The sequence below is a fragment of the Vicugna pacos genome, chromosome 14 (genome assembly GCF_048564905.1).
Source record: "Vicugna pacos chromosome 14, VicPac4, whole genome shotgun sequence".
Taxonomy (NCBI): domain Eukaryota; kingdom Metazoa; phylum Chordata; class Mammalia; order Artiodactyla; family Camelidae; genus Vicugna; species Vicugna pacos.
The window spans coordinates 64,585,419-64,607,735 of NC_133000.1; the positions used below are offsets into that span (position 1 = coordinate 64,585,419).

At 41.9% G+C, this 22,317-nt stretch overlaps 1 protein-coding gene across 3 annotated transcripts in view; it reads left to right on the plus strand.

Annotated features, from left to right (window-relative positions):
- Positions 1 to 21,374, plus strand: part of CLYBL (citramalyl-CoA lyase) — a 206,800-nt gene extending 185,426 nt beyond the window's left edge. The window contains exons 8-9 of one of the 3 annotated variants that reach the window (XM_015242699.3): positions 12,648 to 12,767; positions 18,633 to 21,374. In XM_015242699.3, the coding sequence (XP_015098185.1) occupies positions 12,648 to 12,743 (96 nt within the window). In that variant the 3' untranslated portion in view covers positions 12,744 to 12,767; positions 18,633 to 21,374. Of the gene's footprint in view, positions 1 to 12,647; positions 13,909 to 18,632 lie in introns of those variants that run through there. The other 2 variants (XM_015242700.3, XM_072976488.1) reach the window with 2 other exon arrangements.
- The last annotated feature ends 943 nt before the right edge of the window (positions 21,375 to 22,317 follow it).

Here is a 22,317-nt window from a genome sequence, read left to right on the forward strand (position 1 = left end):
GAGATACTTATAAATTTCTCAAAGACCTTTTGTCCCCCTCTGATGAAAATTTCATGCAAGTGATGCTTTTAAGTAGAAATGACCTAAGAAGGCAAAATTATGTATCCTTGCTTTTCTCTACTTCCTGCTCCCATCTTAAATTATATTCTGCCCTAAGACAAAAAGGTATAGCTGAAGTTCACAGTTAATGCTGGGTCACTTGTATTTTCTACAGTAGTAGTAATAATTATTATTATTATTATTCAAAAATAAAAGTTCTGCCTTTTTTCTGTCCCCTCCAGATAACAAAATTCATGAGAATATGCAGATCACGAGTAGATAAATTATTGGGGTTCAGTATTTAGTATCACAGGAAATTGTTTTGTCTTGTATTAATTAGTAGTTCTAAGGAAATAAAGTTTGATGCCCTTAGTCTAATGTTGGGTGAAAATTACTTTACATTTTAAAATGATAACCTGCTCATATAATCTGTCACCGTTTGGCAGGCAATGATATTTGTGACTGCTTTGCTTCAAGAAACCAAAGTTTTTCTCAGGCTGAAGAATTTTATCTGGTACAGAAATCCCCACAATAAGAATCAGGGCTACAGAGATATTAGGGCCTCATTAAAATCTGTTAGGAAAAAATTAAACACTCTGCATTCTCTATGCTCCTATTTTAATTCCCATAAGGTAATATATTTCTAATTTAACTGACATCAGTTGTTAGGTATATATCTGCAATATTAATCAAACTTGACTCCTCCTTCCGTCCTTCCAGAAAAATATATTTTGAGATATAACCTGCATGTCATTAATTATTTTAGCTTTAAATTGTTTGGTAAGATACTTTAGCCAGGATAAATCACTTCCATATGATTTGTTTTAAATTTGTAAAGGGTTTTCTTAAAAGTTAATTTCATTTTTGATTTCATTTTTTTCATAACAATGGTGATTCTAATATTTGAAAATTTTCCATTTAGAACTGAATTTAGTATTGCTCATTTTAAAATATGATTTTAACAGTTCTTTTTTTAATCAACTAAGAGGTGTATACAATATAAAAATTAGATAATTGAAATGAAACCATCTCAAGCAAATAATTAGTTAGTATTAGTTGATATCAACAGAAACTATAATTTGTATATAAATAAGTATATAACACATACTATGTATACATTGATATATGTATGATAACTGTGTATTTTTTCAAGTCTATACCATAAACTCAGTGCCAGATGCATTACCTTTTGGGCAAAAATGACAGCTAAAGGAAATAGTTGCTTTTTTAAAATGGTTGATAATCCTAGGAAATACTAATTTAAGAATTTACCATTTTTTCTTAAATAGAGGCTCTAACAGAAAAATATGAAAGAATAGTAAAATATATTACAAGTGGCAACATGCATATTATATGAGCTGGATTTTTAAAGGTACTTTGCTGGAATATTCATATTTCTGCAATGTCTGGCTACAGATATGTCTTGGCTTTGTTTTCAGCATTCCAGGCACTCTATTTTATTCATATTAAATCTGTAAATGCTTTATTTGGTTGTAGAAAGATTTTACTTAACTTCTTCAATATATTTTGTTCATTATAGCTTCACAAACTGGTTAAAAACCAAGGAAGGGAAAGCGTCCACCTTTAAAATCCAGGTTTAAATAGTAATTATAAAGGTCAAAAATGCAGTCACTTCTGGCATAACAACTGTAAACAACACATAACCAAAGCATTCTAACGTCACTCAAGTGAGAGCAATAATGCAGATTAATATGTTTACATTAATAAGCAAATCCTCTACAGGAATATAAATTGGGAACTTACATCTTAATAAAGAAAGAAAAAAGGAAGTAAAAGGTTTTTTACTCATGTAAGTCTTTTCATCTAGAAAACTACAAAGAATAATAGCCCCTCTCCAATACTGAAAGCAAATTATTTTCATAGGTATGTGATTGTGGCTCACACACCTTTTCGTTTGTGTTTCCAAATGCAGGGATTTACAAAAGAAATACTGTTTGGTCCAGATGGCCTTCTAGAAGGCTCCCCTAGAGAACTCAGAAGTCTTTCTAGCCAAAAATATTGTTTCCGCTTATTCAAGTGCCAGAAATCCCACTGCCACTTTTTCACGCAGATCAAATAAACCATCGAAAGATTTGGTTGTTGTCTTTGTCACAGGAAAGGGTTGATTCCACTAATAGACAACAGTGTCCCCTCCCACACTCATGCATCCCACCACCCACAGCCTTGCCCCCTTTATTTTTGTAAGCAGAAATACTAAAATCAAAACTGAATGATTGCCAGTGAAAATGAAAGATAAAGGGATATCTATCTACTTTTGAGATGCTTAGTTCTTGCATTCTCCCTTTATGTTCTTGTTCATTAAAAATTTTTAGAACTATATGCCTTAATTTTGACTTTAAAAAGTCAAATTCTTAGAAAAGTTGAGTCTGCCAATGATGATTTTAAGGTTGATTTGATCAATAACAAATTGCAGATTCCTAAACATTTAGAGCAAGGCAGTATAATTTTAGTGTTGATGGTATCTTATTTCACATAGTTTTAGTGGCAAGTGGCTGGTTTAGTATTAGAGAAGAGATTTTGTATGTAGGTTAAATCTGAGAATTTTAAAAATTGTTTGCTTCTTTAATTTATAACATTCTTAAGGATATTTTCATCAAAGTTCTATTCTGATTTATATTTTTCAATTTTTTTTTTTGCTCAATTTCAGTTTAAAAAATGTAATTCTGTTAGTTGGATGAAATCTCAGAAATGTTCTAGTTACATTCTTTCAGTTTACAACTTAAAAAAATACACTGAGACCCAACAAGAGTTTGGAAGTTACTCAAGGTCACTCACAGCCAAGATGGTGATAGACCCCAACCAGAATTCAGAGCTCACTTTATAAAGAAAGATATGAACATAGTTAGTTGCAATGTGGTTTCAATTCAGTCACAAGAATCTCCATGCTAATGACCAAAAAAAAAAAAAAAAAAACCTAGGTAGAGCCTTGAAATTATTCAAACAAAAATGTGAATTTGATTAGTTCAGATTAGTATCTTTTTCTTAGTAATATACTTTTTTTTTTAGCATGAGCAGAAACTGATGAGGAAGGAAAGAGCACAGAGTATCCTTGTACCTTCCCAACCTTCTGAGCTATTATTCCCCATGTCACTCCCTCCTTCTCAGTTCTGTCCTGTGCTTGTCCACCCATACTGCCCCAGAAAGACTTCTCGGCTCTGATCGCTGCAAACCCCATTCTGCTTTATTAGTAATTCAGTCTCCCAAGGTAGGTTGGAAACTCTCAGAGCCGGAGTGGGAGTCTTTGGCACAGAGGCCATATCTGGCTCCGAGCTCGGTTTCATCTCACTCAAAGGAAGCTTCCTGAAGTCCTATTCTCAGTTACACCGGTGGTTGCACAAAAACACAATGCCTTTCAGTGCCTTTAATAGCAAGAGCCAAATAAGGGCCATGAAGGAATGGTTTTACTCCTTGGACATCTTCCTCCCTCTTTTTCTCTTCCGGTATTTCTCTGTCTTAGGAGGTATGGGTCTGCTTGTGTTCCTTCCCCATTCTCCTTTCCATGGATTCTTTTCTGTTTCCTCTTTTTCTTTACATCTCTCTTCCTTTCTCACCACATCATCTCCACACCCCACCACTATCCCTTGCCTTCTGTCCTTTAGCTGATTATAATAGAGAAGTTCAGAACATTCTAATTTTTCTGTGGTACTTATTAAAGAATTTTGTAATTCTTTTTTATATTAAAAGCAGGCAAATTCAGTTTTACTTTACTGAAAAAAATCAAGAGTTTCTAGAATTCTGTATTCGTTCCATTTTAGGTTAGTGGACCTCCATAAAAAAAAAAAAACTGGGAGAATTTCTCACTCTCCATCACATATCTCCCTGCAGCATCTTGGACGGAAATAGGTAGACAGTGTACATTTAGTAAATACTATTTAACTACCTAGTTTCTAAATTTCTGACAGTGCTAAAAAGAAATTATTCGTTTTACTTTTTAACAATATATATGCTACTGGCCTTTTGTTCCCTTCTAGAATAGTTGAAAGAAAAAAATTTCACCAATTATTTCATTGATTATTGTTCATCAGTTGTATCTTAGTAAATGTTTTAAAGTTTAAAGTGCCTTCAAGTTAACAGTAGTTCATTTAGATGTATTTTCCAAAGAAAGAATTAGCCGACAGCTTATAAAATAGAAGTTTAGCATTATTGATCTTAGCTGTTAAGCTGCTATAAAATGGCCTTCATTCTCTGCTGTTCTCATAAGCAATATCAGCTTAAATTTGACATAAAGCGTTCTAAATTAGATACAGATTTTACACATTTATCTCAGTGTTAAAAATAAAATATTTTCAAATAAGATTTCCAGTCTCAAAAAAATGTGAGCGTGAGGTGATAGTTGCAGAATTCCATGTAATTAGTAAAGTCAACGAATTATATACATTTAACAATGGGTGAATGTTATGGTATGAAAATTATACATCAGTAAAGCTATTAAAAAACAGAAAATTAAGCACAATGTCTAATTTGCTAGCAAATGTGGAAACTCTGTTGGATTACAATATGCTTCTAAATCCAATTGTTTCACCTCAGTAGGTAGCTAGCTTCCTATTTGGCATACTTGGCCTGATTTTTCCAGATTTCCTTATCAAAAGATAGTTAAAATAAAAACTTGTCTATTCCTGTCTGGTTATTTTGCCTGAATATTTCAAAAGGTGAATCTTGTTGGCTACATTTAGTGGGCTCTGAGAAGAATTTTAAAAACAGAAGGCACCTTTGGTTTCCTCTATCTGTTTGTGAAGTAAGGATGGCTCTGGTCCACTGAGACCCTCCATCTGGGCAAGTAGACATCTCAGGACTGGTCACATATTAAGATAATTGACCCAAACATTCACCTCAGCTCTCCTCCCTACTGTTCAGCCACCTCCACCTTCCCTGCCAAATTCATCTTCCAAACCTTCCACTGCTCCTTCTTTGCTCCTCCGGCTTCCTAAAACTGTTGGTAAGGTCCCAGATTAATCCTCCTAGTGTCTAACAGGTTCTATTTTCTGTGTAGAGCTAAAGCTAAATGACTGCATGCTTCCTTCTTAAAAAGCAAAATGTTAATGATGTCTCTTCATTTTACACCCACTCACTTTCCACATTCCAAAGATCTTCCTCCTTTTCACTAACTCATCAGGCCGTTTGTCTTTGCTCGTACTCTTCCTGCTCACCGTCTGCTAAAAACTATCCTGTTTCACAACTGCCTCCAGCGTAAGCCATGCTCCTAACTTCAGGCTACCTGCATGTGATTAGCATCTCCTCCAGCTGATATTCTGAGTTTTTTAATTCTTTTAAATGTATTTGTCTTCAAATACTGATGCTGTGTCATATATACATAGCACCTGAGACTTATTTCTTAAAAGGACGATTCAGTCTGTGATTTACAAGGGTTTGTTTAGAGGGGACAGGCAGCGTTAGGCGTGAATCAGCCTCTGCTCATTACATCTTCACGAATGCTGATGTTTCGCAGACCCCTTAAAGCTTCTCTGGAATCCTAGAATCCTGTCGTAATCCAAACGCTCTGCTTCTCACTGGCCCTTTCTGTGATAGCAGCCATGCGGCATTGGTCGTGGTGGTGCTGGTAACAGCCGTCAGATAGAGGTGATCACCCTGGTAATGGTAGTGGCAGCAGCCTCGCTGGGGACATGGTCACAGCAGTGGTGACAGTAATGGTAGTGCTAGTAGCAGTTGTAGCTCCCATGCACTGAGAGCCTGTTACGTGACATACGTTATTTTACTTAATTCTTACAAACAACTCTACAAGGGTGGTATTGTCATCCCCATTTTACAGATGAAGACACTGAGGCTTGGAAAAGTAACACTCTTTGTCCTGGATCACACACAGCCAGGCAAAGGCAGAGCCTAGATTCAAATTTAAGTCGAGCTGACCCGAAAGCCCATATCCCTAACCGCTGCATGAAAGCCCCTCAAGCGGGAGGACCCAGAGAAGTAAGCCCCTTCCTCTCTGTGCATCTTTGTGCACTGTTTGGTTTGGCCGCAAGCGCCTGAATTTGATCTCAGAATGTGCTCATCCCAGGGAGTTGCCTGTTTCTGTTTGGTGGAAAGTCACAGGGAGCCACTTGGACAGATGATCCCCGCATCCTCCCAAGCAGCACGGACCTGGCAGGTGTGACTGCACTGGGGGCACGCCGGGCCCTCCATCGCATTCTCCGTGCGTGCTTCTTTGCTCTTGTTTAAAGCCAGAAAGCTACAGAGGAAAGTCAAGAATGGGAGGGGCAAAGAGGGAGCTTCTCCAGGCTTTCCCACCTTTCAGAACTTGGAAAATCAGTCCGACAGGCTGCCTACGATGCAGAATCCCCAGCACCCGACACCCCTCTGAGGCAGCAGCCCAGCTTGTCACTGCATTCCGCAATCGGGCACAAACCCCCTTCACATACTCCAACTGTTAAATTCTTATGAATCATTTAAAGGGCTTCCCCATCAAAAGCCGTGGAATGTCACCTGTCAGAATTTCAGTGCTAGCAGTCATGACAGATTAGCCCAATGTAAATTTTTGTCCGTGTTGCATGACTTCAGTTGAACTTTTAGAAATTTCAAATAGAGATACATTAGCATCTGAAGATTCTCTGGCCAGAGGAGTAAATGACTGTTGAATTTTAATTCAAAATATTATTAAAACACCTATCAAGTTATCACTACAATTTAGTGTTAGGAAAACATGTTCTCTATTTCCCAAGTCCTCGGTAATATTCTTTTACTCTCAATGGCAGTTTTTTAAATGTTTATTCGTAAAACAAAGGGTTACTGATATTCAGAAGCTCATGCAAGGATCAAATGTCACCTCCTTTAATCCTTCTTACAAATGCTTTGGGTTTTTTAAGGACTTAAAATGTCATTCACATAATTATTACTGAATTTTTTTCTCACTGCAAATATCCTTTGGTATTTCTGCCATAATAATAATTATAGTAAGAGCTTTCAGGTGGATACTCAGGATGGAAGCACATTATATTTCAGTTGTTTCTAAGTCAATTATTAAAAACGCATTTTCACATATTTGCTTATCTGGACCTTACCTATATATCATTAATTTTTTCAGTCTTATTTTTAAGTAATATTATATCTGAAATAAAAATTTAGACATGATAGTTATTTTTATAAATGATATCAAAATAAAAATTTTAAATATAAAGTATACTAAAATTTTTATTTTAAGTTTTTTCTATAATCTTAGTTACCATGGTTACCAGCCATACTTTTGGGTACACTGATTAGTGGGAAGAGTTTGAGATTTGAGGTGAAAAACCTTAAATTCTAGTCCTGTCCTACTCATAAGTTCCTCTGAAAAGATGAATTAATACTGAACCACAGTTTTTTTATCTGTAAATCAGACTGTTGGATCCCAGGATAGAGGAAAATTACCCAGAATAAAGAAAAGGAAACAGGTGGTTCAACTTCCTCCCTTCAGGGTCCAACAATGAGTGAGTCTCGGGTCCACCAGGGCAGGCAGCAAGAACAGAGGGTCCTGTGGGTTCCAGGCTGGCTGCATCAAGCAGAAACTAAGTCTTGTGTGCTTTGTCATAAGGGAAGTCTGTTGTCTCTCTTCCAGATTGCTTTAACTGAGGTTAGATTAGGTTCCCTTTCTTCAGGCACTAGAGAAACCCCTTCGTCAATAGACAAATCCACTGTCTCATACTGTGGTCCTTCATTTTACTTGACCTGCTGAGTCACTGGTGACCAGAGGCACAGGGGGCTCTTGCAGAACACAGAAGGCCAACGCCACTCTCACATCTCAATGTGCTGCTTCATTTCCCTTGCCCCTCTCTTGACCTTCATTTGGCATCTCTGACCTAAAGCTGGCTTTAAAAGTACCTGTTCCTCAGAGCCCTTCCCTGGCCAAACCACCCTATTTTGATGGCTCTCTCTGTGGCTCCTCATTCCTTAAGCACCCTTACAGATAGACTTGCTTGCATTTAACTAAGTCTTTGCATGAGTTAACCTGACCCCACCCCAACATCACATTTGTTGAGGTCAGTCACTGTGTCCTACTGGAGGCTCAACAAGTGTTGGCCAACTGACTAGTTTTAAGCAAATGGATGATCTTATCTAGTATTTTAGAAAAATAACATCATGGTCCCAATTAAGAAGATGCAACTCCCCTGCAGGTGTCCCAGCACTCTCTCAGTGAGACCTCTCTGCTAGCCAGCCTGGGAGCCGGGCAGCCTCCCCACTGGGCTTTGGATGCCTGGCAACCAAACTTGCATCCTTGCCCCTTAACTGAATTGTGAGGGGACCTAGGTCCTGTCCAAGGATTCTCCAAGTGTGATAGGTTGAAAAATGGGAGAGAAAGAAGAATGAAATGGTGCCTGTCAGAGTGTCTCTGTGAGAGCAGCATTTCCCCCACTTTGAGGGGCATTAAGGAGCAACTAACTTTGTGATAAGGAAGAGCTGTTTCACAGGAGGTCATGGCTGGGCCTGAGAGATCTTAGCAAGAAGAGGGCACAGCAAGGTCTTGAAGACAAATTTCATAGTGGCCAAAACTGACCAAAAGTTTTAGGAATTCCCTGGGAACTGTAGTTAGGTAAATAACTTATGGGCATAGGACTTTAGCATCATAAAGGAAGAGAGTGTCACTCTGAAAAAGAAGAACTATAACAGCTGTGCTCAAATATCATTAATTCTGACAAAGCAACGCCATCATGGGAATGTGCTAGAGAGAACTCCCTGAATGCCCAAAGAAGTTATTTGAAAACATAATGAGTAGGGAAAGAATAAGATCATTTATGGATTCTAGAAAATTACTCTTTTAGTACTCTAGAGGGAAAAAAAGTGCCAGAAACGCAAAATATATGAATATTTCCCATAAATGTGATTATTATTGTCGTCATCACCAATACTTTTGCCATCAGATCATAAGATTCTCCCCCATGAAGAACTTCACGGTCTGATAGAGTTCATGTTATTTCAATACCTATCTTACCACCTGGCAATGACCCAGATGTTAGAAAAACTACAGCCCAATATTAATTGTTTTCCTTCCTGTGCAGATAACACCTATGCTAAGGTGATAGTCCTCTTCACTTCCAGGAGGCTGAAGCCATGGGTGTGTATTGTAATGTGCCAAAGTGGCTGACTAGTGATTTATTACAACAAATAACTCAATAGGTAATTGCTAAATAAAAGCCCATGTGTACAGAGCTCCATGACAGCTCTCGCAGGAAGTGTATGACATGCAGTAGGTACACAGCATCACTTCTGAGTGAACAGTGGAAACTGGCAAACATGGTCCTAATTGGCAAGAAGAGCAAACTTTTCAGGCCTTGGACATCTCCATGCTCATCACACTGGCTTTTCCTCTAATTCTTGTTGCTTTTTATGGTACCAGTTTCTTTTCTTCCCTGTCTCTATCAGCAAACTGTAGGCTCCTTGAGGGCAAGGATAGAGTACCCATATCAAAGCTGGCCTAAACGTTTCTACCCAGGAGAGCTAAAGTACAGAGCTTCTCAAACTTGAATGTGCATTAGAAACATCAGAGGGTTCCTGGCCAACCCCTAGGCCTTCTGCATGAAACCTTATAGGATGGAGCCCAAGAATGTGAATTTTAACAAGCCACCTCCCCATCATATGAGTCTCATTCAGGTGGCCAAGCAACCCACTCAGAGAACAATTGATAACAACAAAAAAAAACCCTGGATCCTAAGCCTGGAGCACACTCTTTGGATCAAACAGAGCTAGGTTTTAACCCCAGTTCTTTTTTTTTTTTTTTTCGGTGAGGGTAGTGGGGTTGGGGGACAGGTGTTTGATTGATTGATTCAGTCAGTCAGTCAGTCAGTCAGTCCAGTTCTGTACTTACTAGCTACAGGGCAGATTCATACTAGTTTCGTTGTGCCTCAGTTTCCTCAGTTATAAAATGTAGATGGATACATACCCATAGAAACAGAAAGCAGAAGGGTGGCTGCCAGGGGGTGGAGGAGGGGGAAGGGGGAGCAGTTGTCTAATGGGTACCAAGTTTCACTTTTGCAAGATGAAAAAGTTCTGGAGATCTGTTGCACAACAGTGTGAATCTACTTAACATAACAGACCTGTACACTGAAAAATGATTAAGAATGTGGATTTATGTTATGTGTTTTTACCATAATTGAAAAGAAAAAGAAAAACAATTTGCTAATGGGGTTAGGTCATAGTATCTACCTCACAGTGTTGTTATGAGCATTACATGAAATAAATCATGTCAAGAGCCAGGCACAGCCCTGGGGCTAGCAACTGCTCAAGAAATTATAGCTATTATTATTGTTGTAGTCATGGTTGTTAAGGTTTTTAACCATGAATGAGTCACTCTTTGAAGGCATTTTAAACCAAATAATAGTCTGAATCTTCAAGCTGATGGAAGTTCCCTCTTCAAAATAGTACACCAATTTCTCAGGAATGCACTGAGCTGTGAAACTGAAACTTATCTATGATCATCCATTACGGAATGCTTCAAACCCTCGCTGCAAATCCAAGTAGCTTTTGACAATTTGGATCTTTCCAAATCCTGACCAGCAGACTGTTCACATTTCACATGTAGATCCAGATGTTAAAAAAAACCAACCGTGTTCTAGGTTGATATGTGAGAGCAGGAGGATATTCGTATTAGGAAGTCTGTTTAACACTAAACTCTTCAATCTGCAGAGATGAAGGAAACAAAGAACAAAAATGTTAAACTTTTGTTTTCCAGTTTAAGCCTCACGCAGTCAAGCAAAATCTGCCACCATAAAAGAAGGGAATGATCTCCCTGTGTTGAAAAACTACATAAAATATTTTGCATTTTAGATGTGCGTGTAGACTCCAAAGCAGATTCAGGAAACATGGAGTAGACCCAGAGCCATCATCCTGATTCTTTGTGCATCGTTTTGATTTCATGTGCATCTATGCTAATGTCATCTCTCCAGCCTATTATTCAGGCTTTAGCAGGACAGACGTGCTGGTTTACAGGGCCGTAATCCACTTGGTGAGCAGATAACCAGGAGGCCTTTGGTCTTCATCATTTACTCCAATAAGAAAACTAGACTATTGCCTTGTAAAACAGCGTGAGCCCCACGCCCTGATGTCACATGTCATGCTAACCCACAGACTATCCTGAGAACTTCTAACCAAATTCATAAAATTCATCACGGTCACCGAGATGGCCAAAATTAGCTCTAGGCTGAATGAAATTAGGCAAAGACCAGTCTGGGAGTATAAATAGTGAAAGTGGGAGGGTTGGAAAATGACATAATGGTACAGGATTTTAGGCCATGCAAGTATTCACACGAATCAGATACCACTCTGAGGCTGAGAAGGTTAGGGACTGGTGAGGACTCTAATCCGAATGACTTTTAAATCTCTCTTGATTAAAAAATAAATTTCAAAGTCACTGTGAAGGATTCCCTGCCAGTTTTTTAAACCTCTATCCTGTGTATAGCTCTACATTATGTGAGAGATGAGGGTTTCCAGAGAGCCCAGGAAAGAAGTTCTGAATCAAGACAGCACTGACTGTTGAGGAGGCGGTACTCGTGCAACCCAGAAAGGGGCAGCAATATGCACAGCTCGACTGTCAGCAGGGATTATGATTGCTCCAGTCCCCCTGCAGGTCTCAGAAGACCACTTGCTCTGCACTCACACCAGCATCCCTACCAACAGGTAGAAAGAAGGAGAATTAAGAAGAGCTTTGATTGCAAACAGCAAAAAGAAGCGATTAAGAGAACATGAATGACCAGACATTAACTTCAGATTCTGGGCATACTTCCTCTGTCCACTTAATTCTTCTTTTTCTGAGGCACTGAAGAAACTACCTTGTCATCTTAATGGGGGGGGGTCTCTAATGAAGGCTTGAGGTTCTGAGACCAAAGTATTAACCCCAGCTATAACTTTTTCTAGTGAAGTGATCTTAGAAAATCCCTTCACCACTCTGGGCCTCAGTTTCCTCATCTAAAACAGGACTGAGATCACATGACACATTCCGTAAGTATTTGCAGAAGGTTAGAAAAAAGTGAATCTGTAAAATGGGAATAAACCAGGAGATTTCAGGTTCATTCCAGTCTCACCATTCAACAAGCTTATGATTTCTTTGTTACAGTCATGTTCCCTGTCATTTTAATCCTCTTCTGCAAGTGTGTACCAACAGAGGGATCTCTTTTTACTCAGTATAATCCTACCTCACATTTTCTCATCACATGATGGTGTTACCCTCAATTATGTTACACCAAGAAGGAAGCACTTTTCCATTAACTGGATTAGACAATTATTTTTTCAAACAATAGTCAGTTTCCAGAGCATATTACTGTTTTCACAATTCTATGCAATATTTCAAAACCTATATAAGGAAATATTTACATTTTCCTTCCACTGTTGTTTTCTGCTTCATTGCAAGAATTAAATGAACAGTTTCCAGTACTTTGTGTCTGATGTTTTTCCTCTCCATTAAAATGCTGCAGGTTTTTGCCCCCTCTTTAGGCGCTAAAAAGAAACCTTTCCCCTGTAATTTACTTTGGCTTTTCTCGAAAGTTGGGTAGGAAAGTCAGTACAATTCAGGTGGAATCTAAAATGTTCTTGTTGTACAAGTGTGTGCAGAAAGGAAGCCTGTAATTTCCGAGCATTCTTTCAGGAAGTTTGTATTCTCTGTCTTCCAGGGAGCCTTTACTTTCCGAGGGAGTATGATCGACATGCCATTACTGAAGCAGGCCCAGAACATTGTTACGCTTGCCACATCCATCAAGGAAAAATGATCTGTTAAATGAAGCTCTCATCAGGTGGGCCGAACATATACAGTGGGTTTCTTAAAGACAAACCATAATACTCAAGGCAACTTGTTAGTATGCCAGATTGGAGCTTTTCTCCATTTAGAGTTCATGGTAATCACAATTTTTTTTGGCGGGGGCGGGGGTGGGTTATCTCACTGCTCAGTTATTCCTCTAAAAATGAACTTTCTTCTTTTTGGTTCCAAGCTTATGATTTTATTGTTCATGAATGTTATAAGTATGGACTTTTAATTTCATAAGGAGATAAAATAGTGGGAAGAGATGGGCTGTGAGGGGAAGTTAGGTCTTTAATGTAACAGATCTTTCCTGAATATGTGTACTCCCTTCACCCCATTCATGTTAGATGTTACCCACATTGTTCATTTGTTCACTTGACAGCATAAATACTTTTAAGAAAGGCTAACCCTTTAAAAAATAATAACTAAATAAAGTGTTGGTGTTTATTTCACTAGTAATCTGATAAAACAACAGAGATGGCAGAAAAGTTGACTAAGTACCTTACTGTTTTATATACATATCTTCTAAAAATAAATCTTCAAAACTGATTACTGTTAACCTCCACCCCTCAAAATGAGTCATCCCTATCCTTGAACTGCCAAGTGATGACTATGAAAGCCCTCATTCTGGGCGAATGCTTTGGGTCAACAGTTACCAGCAATTAAAAAATAAATGTGCAGAAACACAAGACCATCCATTCTCTCCCTTTATTTCCCTGTTTAACTGTTTGCCATTGAGGCCATTTCCCCCTGTAAATGTATGGCCAGGACAGGGCCCCCTCAGCAATAAATGTGTAGCCTCTAAGAGGACACAATGCCTCAGAGCTGGTGCATATGGTCCCCTGCGAGATTTGCATCACATTAGAGATGCTGCTACAGGTCATATGGGTGGTGTGGTTAACGGGCTTAGTAAAGCTGTTTTGAAGAGGTTAACCCAGCTTGTAGTAAGGGTAAATAAACATAACAACCAGCCATTCTTCCCTATTCAGCATGTGCTCTTATATTGAAGGCTAAAGGGTATTGAAGCTGCGAAGGATCAACTTGTGTTTGCCAGAGGACGCCAATGAAATTTGAAACACCAACAATCAGAGATTTTGTTTCTGCTCCTCATTAAATCATGAGCTTTTGTGTGGAGACTCTGGACGACTGTTCTTTAAGAAATTAACAGAATGGGAAGTTTTAAACTCTACACCAGCCTTTCCATGACCTACACAGTAGCAAGGCTGCTGCTCTTAGACAAACACCGCGGGGAAGGCTGTTCTGTTTATTTAAATTTGTAAATAGAAAACAGTTGTTTTTTATTTTCATTTTTCACCTCCTCCTATGTCCTTTTTGTTTATTTCCTACGTGGCCCCTACCGTGCGCCCCAACCAGGGGTCAGCTTTCCCCTACTTCTTCCAGTTCGTCCAGGAAGCCTGTGAGGGGAGTAGGGCTGAAGGTTATATACAAGGAAAGGCACCACGGAACCAAGCAAAGTGGGAGAGGCCCACACACCGTCATGCAGCTCCCGCCACCCAGTGCAGAGCAAGAAGGGGGCACACAAAGAAACCTGACCCAGGCTGGGTGGTTCTGGGAAACACGTGCTTGAGACACCAACTCACCTTCCCAAACATGGGATCTGAGGAGACAGCTCTTAACCAAAGATAGGATGTACTTGGCTGGAGTCCTGTCTACCCTGGGCATCGCGCCTCCCTCCTCGGTGCAACCCTCTCCAACCCCTTGAGAGCACTGTCACCCGGTGCTGCTCCAGAGTTAGCTGGAAAGGAAGGTAGGAGCCAGCCTCATCCTCACTCAGCAGCTGGAAGGAGGAAGATGGTATCTCAACCGACTTGGGAGATGACTGGCCTCCAGCCAAATTGGGCTTCAGGACTGCGGACAGTGGCAGTGGGCAGCAGTTACAGGAAAAGCCATCCCCCAACCCATTATGCAGCTGTGCCCGCCTAGGCTGGTAGTCGGTGTGCACAGGGTAAACCGGGACCACAGGTGCCCACGCAGCAGGACCCTGCTGCTCGGAACACAGAGACACAGGACTACTCAGAAGGCAGAGGGAGGCACCCTCTCATTCTGACCAGTAATATAACACCCTCAGGGTGTTAGCGTGGGCACGGCCTGTCTTAAAAGAAGGTAATAAAAGCCTTTCTTCATACTTCCCTACAGGCAGCCCCCACTTCACCTCAGCCGCTCCCACCCGGCCTCACGTGTCGCCCCAGATAATTCCCTCAGGCTTTGACAGCATGAAAGGGAGACATTCTAGTCTCCCCCCGAATTACCTAGGCAATTCCCAAGCCCTACCGGTGGACCTCCTAGAGCCTGGGGCTCACTGAGAGCCAGGCATCCCCTCTGAGGGACCCCAGATGCCAGGACAAAGACACATGGTCTCGGGAAGAGCAGCCCTCTCAGCAAGGTCTCCAGGCGGCCCCCTGGGCCCGGACCGGGCTGTTTCTCCCCCTCCCCCATCACCAACGGGCTGGCGGGGCCTGGGTTCCTAGGTCCCCAACCATGTTGGACTGGGCACCACACCCTTTATCTCAAACCACACTTCGTTCCAACAGTACCACCTTGCTGTTTAAGTCTCCCTAAGTGCCAGATTTATCATCTTCCTTATAACCCTGTAGTCCCAGTTATGGTAGGATCATGACACTGGGCCCCACTGGAGCCAAAATCTAGACAGAGTTCCAGCTCTCTGAGCACAGATCCAAATGAGGGACCTAGAGAGGCTTTAGTCAGGGTCAGAAACGTGTTGTGCCTCATTCCTTGAAGAACAAAACCCCAAGACAAGGAGATATTGGGAGGCCAGAGGTTTCCTCACTATTTTCCCACCCACATCTCTTTGGTGCCCCAGGTGGTTGAAGGTAATTCAGGGAGGGAGGGCTCGGTTAGCTGAGACCACTTAGTATGTGACAATGCCCAACCCGGGGATTCCTCCGAGCTAGGAATGGACTGGCTACAAGAAGAGAAACTTGCAGTAATCTGATTAATTAAAAACCATACCTGTTTATATTTTGTGTAGCTCATCACAAGCTGCTTTGCCATATTACCCCCCTGTTATTAATTCTTGGGGACTAAATTATGGGTAACACTATTAAAACATTATCAGAACTAATGAGAAACAATTACTTAGAAAATGAGGCAGGACAAGATTGAGTTGAGAACATCAGTGGTGATCACTGTAGATTAGTTTAATAAATCATCAGGTGTAAGGCAAGACTGACTGTATGTATGCAAAGCCCCGTCACGGGAAAATGAAATTGAGATTTTTTTGCATAATTTTTTCATTAATCTCAATAGGACCCGCGTGGTGTAGATTGTTTTATTCCCTAATACGTTGCCTGAGGGGGGGTGCCCAATAATGTCTTCATTGTTTTACTGAGGTCTTAATGACAATCTGTGACAACCTCATTTTAATGTATAGAGGATTATATCAATACAATCATGTTTTATTGAAATGGTGAGGGGGAACTCCAGTCAGGCACTGTCCCTGAGCACAAGTTGGGAAGTTCCCCGGCATCTGAGTGCAGTTCCCTTCAGGTTTACAAGCATTGAGCCGCTGGCTGCCCTCTCCTCCAAGGACTGACTGGGAAAAGTAACTTCAAGAATGAAGACCTGGTTCCTCCAATTTGAATTTGAAAGTAACTCGTTGCCTGGCATACTTTGCTGGGTTAACGGAACTAACCATATAGGTTTTTTTCTCCCCTCTTCTAAAATATTGCGTGTTACTATCATGAACACCCCAGCCCCTAATAGTTCTGCGGGAGGTCGGGCAACTGACCTTCAGTAGGGATGGTGAATTTTCTAATGATGTCTTAAGAGGAGGAGATAATATTTGCTTCTTTATTTGAAGGGCATTCTGCTTTTATGGTTTCTGTTTCTTTTGGAAAGCTAAATGTCTTCCGTTTTGATTTTTATTTTTACCTCTAGTACTTGGTGGGCAATGGATGATACAAAACGGGTTCTGAGATTAACAGCAGGATCTTGTGCATATTAATGCTGCCGAGGGTCACCGAACTGGTCTGTAACGGTAAAGCTTGTGCCCCAGGCTCGGGAACGCTGCCCTCCCGGCCCGGAGACCCTCCTCCCGCAAGGTTTTCACATTGCTACGTAGGGCGAAAGTAATTAGCAGAGCTCAAAATTTCAATGTTAAAACCTTAGTCTTTCTTTCCGCGCTTCATTGTAAATCGGGGTAGGGTAGGGGGTTAAGAGAACGAACAAAATGGAAAATACATTACTTTCAAATACCTAGCTTAGTACCTGGAAGCTTGCGCGGTGGGACCGGCGGCTTTATGCTCTTCTGTGACGGGTTATGGTGGTGGCGGTTTGTTTACATTTCATCAATTATTTGGCAGCATATATCCTTCCGAATCAGTAAGAATTGCCCACAACGTAAAGAAAGTGATGTGTAGGAAGGAACCGAATTCATCGTTAGTGGCTTTTGGTGGTTTGCTGCCGATCGAGCCCAGTTAACAGCAAAACGGGCTGCAGCCTGAAGAATTTTTAATTTTTTTTAATGTTTTATGAAATCTTTTGGGGTTTGTTTATCGCTTGCTTCCGTCTTTTTTATTTTTTTTATTTTTGTTTTCTGGAATTGTACGTGACCCGCTCGGTTTTACTGTTTGTTTCTTGCGACGGTAAGGGCGGGCGAGCTCGGGAGCCGCGCGCCCCGTCGGAAGGATGTGCGCGCGCGGGGCCGGGACCTGCCAGGTCCGCGCCCGGCCGCCCGAGCTGCCCGAGGCCCGAGGCCGAGGGCGCACCCACGCGGAGACCCGCGGCCCCGTCCCGCGCGTTGGCCGCTCCCGGAGCTGCGGCCGTCGGGCAGACGGGGCTGGGGCGCCCAGTGGGCCGGGACCGCGGGCCGCCCGGAGCCTGCGAGCCTGTCGCGCTGCCCCGCTGTATTGGTAGCAGATCAAAGGCTGCCCCGTGTCCCCGCGGAGCCCGGGACAATCCCGCGCCTTTGTGCGCTGTTGCTAGGAGCCCGAGAAACTAAGAGAAAGTGTCAGGAGCATGTTAATCAGACTCGTTACAGTGTAACAATAACGTCTCTCTCGGGTCTCCCAGGCCCCGCGCACCCCCGTCGCACCCCGCGCGAGGCCCGGCACCTGCGCGGGGCCCTCGCGCCCGCCCTGGGGACCCGCCGGCCCCTGTGTCCCTCCAGCCCGGAGTCGGCGCCGCGTTCAGGCGCCGGCACGAGACCCAGGGCGGGACACAAGCGCCAGGCCCATCTCCCGGTCCTGGTCTCCCTGACCCGAGCCCTGCGCCCTTAACCTGTCCAGCTCGGAGCCGATCCCTGGCCGGGGGACCTGCGGAGGATCCGGGTCCCTTTGCTTTTCAGTCTTTGAGTGGAATTGCGCTTGTTATTCAAGCCCAGTATTAGAATCAAAAGGAAAATGAACATTCTCTTTCAGACAGCTTTTTGGTGGAGTTTCTCCAAAAAGTCTAACTTTGCCAGTTTATCTCTGAAATCCATAAAGGATACTTGGGCGGGTGAGGGTGCCGAAAACTTTGCTGAAAGTAAAGATTCTTGGAACTTTTTCAAGAGAATCATTTCACTCATTCGTTTATTCATTCAACAAACATCTGTTGAGCGCGACTGGACGCCAGACAGCTAGTCTGAAAGCCGTAGGACTGGTTCCGGATGCACTTTTCTTTTAAAATTAAAATGCCGTTGTGTGAAATGAAAGGAAGAGCAAAAGCGTAAAATAATGTCAGATGTCAAAACAAAAGAAGTGCCACTGGCTACTATAGCGATAGTAACAAGAGAGGTGCAAATTAAGAATTTAAAGCCTCTGAAAAACTACATGCCATATGCCTTGAAAACCAGTCACTTTTTTCACCTATTTCATCTCCCTCTTCTTTTGGTCCCTAGGAGTTCCACCAGGCTGCAGTCCTGAAACCAGAGTTCTGCCTGAGGTCTGAGGAACGAAGTCAACCCTTCTGCGTGTTTGTAAATAGCCTGTCATATTGGCTAAGGGATCAAACACACTGGGCCCTGGCCTCATTCTGCCCTTGGCCGGACGCAGGGAATTGGAAAGCTGTGCTCAGTCTTAGGACAGAATTTGGCCAACTCGAAGTGTTTTTCTCCAATATGAGCACTTGTTCAGGAATCAGGATGGCATTCAGGAAGGGCAGAGGGGACCACATTTCCGGGGGTATAACTACCGAACCCTAAATCAAAGACAAAGCTTTCTATCGACAGGAAGAGTAGAAAACAACTCACTCTTGAATCACCTGTGCCTTCCTATTGACAGAGAGGGGGATCCTGCAACAATGTCAGACTTCTCAGTTGGTCAAAATCAATTTCTCTCTCACACTATGTGTGCAGCACGTAGACATACAGAAAACTGGACATGGTCCCAGAGATTAGTCTAAGCCCTGGAAGGAACTTTCCAGATTCCCTTCATTACATAAATAAGATAGCTGATACACTGGAAACTCCATCTTATGAAAAACAAAGGAGACCAAACACCAACTGACTTTACTGTGATGTTCAAATACCTAGCTAAAGGGGAGAAATTCAGTGAAAAGAAACTGGGGAAGGTGGGGAGGGGTTTGGGCTACATAATGCCACATAGCTGGCTTGGCTGGGTTTTGTTTTAAAACAATGAATCAAATTGCCTTGGTTATTCAGACACAGTAAAAGAATCAAGAGAAAAATGACATTCCATTTCAGATAGCTTTGTGGTGGAGAGTTCCTTCAGAAGACTATCCACTATAGGCATCTGACTTAATTTTCTTTCTTTTAATGGGCTCTTTTGAGTTTCATGGAAGGAAGAACATAAAAACCAACATGAACTTCTGGCTTAGAGTCTCTGGGAAAACTGTGTTAATAACCCAAACTCCCAAATGAGGAAAGGAGCATGTCTATTTCCTCCATGGGATTTCCAGGGACTGAAATTCACACAGCAGCTTCCAGGGGAGCTCTGTGCTGCTTCTTCCAGGGTAGCGGGGAGGGAGCCCCACCGGCATTTCCACACCAGCGACACGTCGTCTCCCTCAAGGGGCCCTGGCCATTGTGGACTGCCGCTGGGCTATGCCTGGCTGCGGCGTGTGACACTTGTGTGCAAAGCCTTTGTACAAGCTGTAACCCTTCCCTCTCTGTCTACCCAACAAACTCCTAATTATTCTTCAAGACACAACTTGAAGGCTACTTCTGTGAGGTCTCCCCAGCTTGCTGGCCCTCCCCCAGCCCTTCCATTGTATTGGATCAGATTTCTGTGGTAGTACTTTGTATGTGCATATGTGTGTGTGTGTTTCGCCAAAATGGTGTGGAGGCCCTAAACAGTGGATATTGGCATGCATCTCCGGATTCTTCTCCTGCTCATCTCTCACCTCACACCCCTCCCCTGGACCAGCTCGCTAAAGATGTGTTCATTAAAATTAGGCCCAGAGCCATCATTTCCTCCATCAGACATCTTGCCTCCTGGATTTGTGCAAATATTGGTCCTTTGAGTGGACTTGCTCAAGGTCACACAGCTGGCAAAACCAAGACTTCAACTAAAGTCTCAAAACGAAACCACTAAACCACACAGTTGCATACCTGAGAACTCCCCGGATTTACACTTTCACTTTGAGTTCCCCAGAAGGAAGCTCCAGATGAGTTTTCTGAAGCAATGAGAACACAGCTGAAGCCTCTTCTTCAACAGCTACCTCCCTCACAGACAGTGCCTGACCCTGGCAAAGGTAGGTGAGCTCATCACAACTCAGACAACCAGCACCCAGTGCAGCCAGAAAGCTCTGCTACCAGGCGAGTCCCACCTCCAGGTAGGCCTTCGTGCCCCTCTCTCTGCACCCTGGTGGTCCCTGAGCCCCTCCCAGACTGAACAGTCCCTCACACATTTTGCAGGATTGCCCACTGCGGGGACTGGTCTAATGGCTGGAGAAGGTCGTGGGTGGTGTTAGGAAAGGAGTTCCAGAGGAGGGATGAAGGAACAGGATGTAGGCACAAGGACAGAGTTGTGTTGGCTCTCCAAGCCTCCTCTTGGCCCCTCCCCACTCCTGCGGCCCCATCCTCTGGTGCCCTCCTCGTGTGTATCATCTCTCATTCCATCTAGTCCCTCCATCTACTCGGTCTACTGTCCTCTTTCCACTTCCCTTCTCCTTTTTCTTATAATTTTACCTTTCTTCCTCTCTTTGCAATTCCCAAGCCAAAATTAACAAATGTAGGAAAGAAAACAACAGAAGTGGGTAAAAATTTATGTCTCTAATGACATGTCCATGTTTTGGAAGTAAATCTAGCATCTTAAGTCATGAGCTGCTTGCAGGACCCTCTGTAGTCCTTCATTTACTGTGAATTTGGCACAGGAAGTTTGTTGGCCCATTTTACTGCAGAGAGCCTGAGTGCAGAGGACAGCTAATCTTGTACTTTGGAAATCAAAGTAGAAATGTCAGTGAGGCTGCTAATTAATCAGTAAATTAAATCTTGCTGCCAAAGCTGCTATTTCTCATGTCCTACATTTGATCATGCTGTCTTAATGCAGAACCAACATTCAGATTCTATTTAAGCAATAAAGAAGATGTGGATCTGGCAAACCAGTTACTAGTTCTTTATGTTTTAGTACAAGTTATTTGAGTATGCATCTTGAAATTCATGTGGGAACCCAGAATGATGCTTATAAATAACAAAGTTTAAGGATATAAATCTTGATTCCTATCTGGTTCTTTATTCTTTTAGGGGGAAAATATTACCAGAAAGGTAACAATAAATGATTATTTATAAAACAGAGATTTTCAAATTGATAAACATTCCATTTTAGATTACTGAGGATGTGACCCCCCCCAAAATCATTCTTTACAACTTTGCTTCATAAACACCTTTTAAAAAACTGATCAGTCTTAATATCATCTAAGGCATTTTAAATTGTGACATATATTTATGAGAATATTTAAGGTGAATATTTTCCAAATAAGTAGCAAATGAATGGGTCATCAATTTGCATGCACTGCCTCTGAAAATGAGCATATTTGAAAACGGTTTGTTCAAAAGGCGCCATTGGCCTTTTTCCTTCCTTCTCAAAGAGCATATGTGTTGCATTAGTACTCAGAGCGTGTTTTCATAGCCTCCAGTGCTGCATTTATAAAAATCATGATGATTTTAGGACTGCACCTTCATTTTTTGAATTTTCAAAACTTGTCCCTTTTTGCTCTTTTATTTTCTTTCAGCAAAACAAAGACCGAAGAACCCCTTTAAGAAATTTTATACATTCCCACAGAGCCCCAGTTTGTTGACCTTCAGGCCACAGAGTAAAACCTTCCTTTTAAGTCAAGCATTCCCCATTGGGAAGCGCTCCAGCTTTTTCTTTTTATGAGGAATTTTAACTGCTGGACTTAATTTAATTATTGTATTTTGTACATACTCCCAGAAGCCCCAGGGCATGAGCTTTACTTTTTTCAAAACTTTCAAATGAATATCTTTTGAAATGCACATTTCTGATGGTAACTTTACTTCTTTCACTTGTATTTCTAATCTAAATACCAAACTTGGATTATTCTGTTTCCTGACTTATTCCTGGAGAGGCTTCAACCTCCCTTCTCTTTGTCACAGATACTCTTCG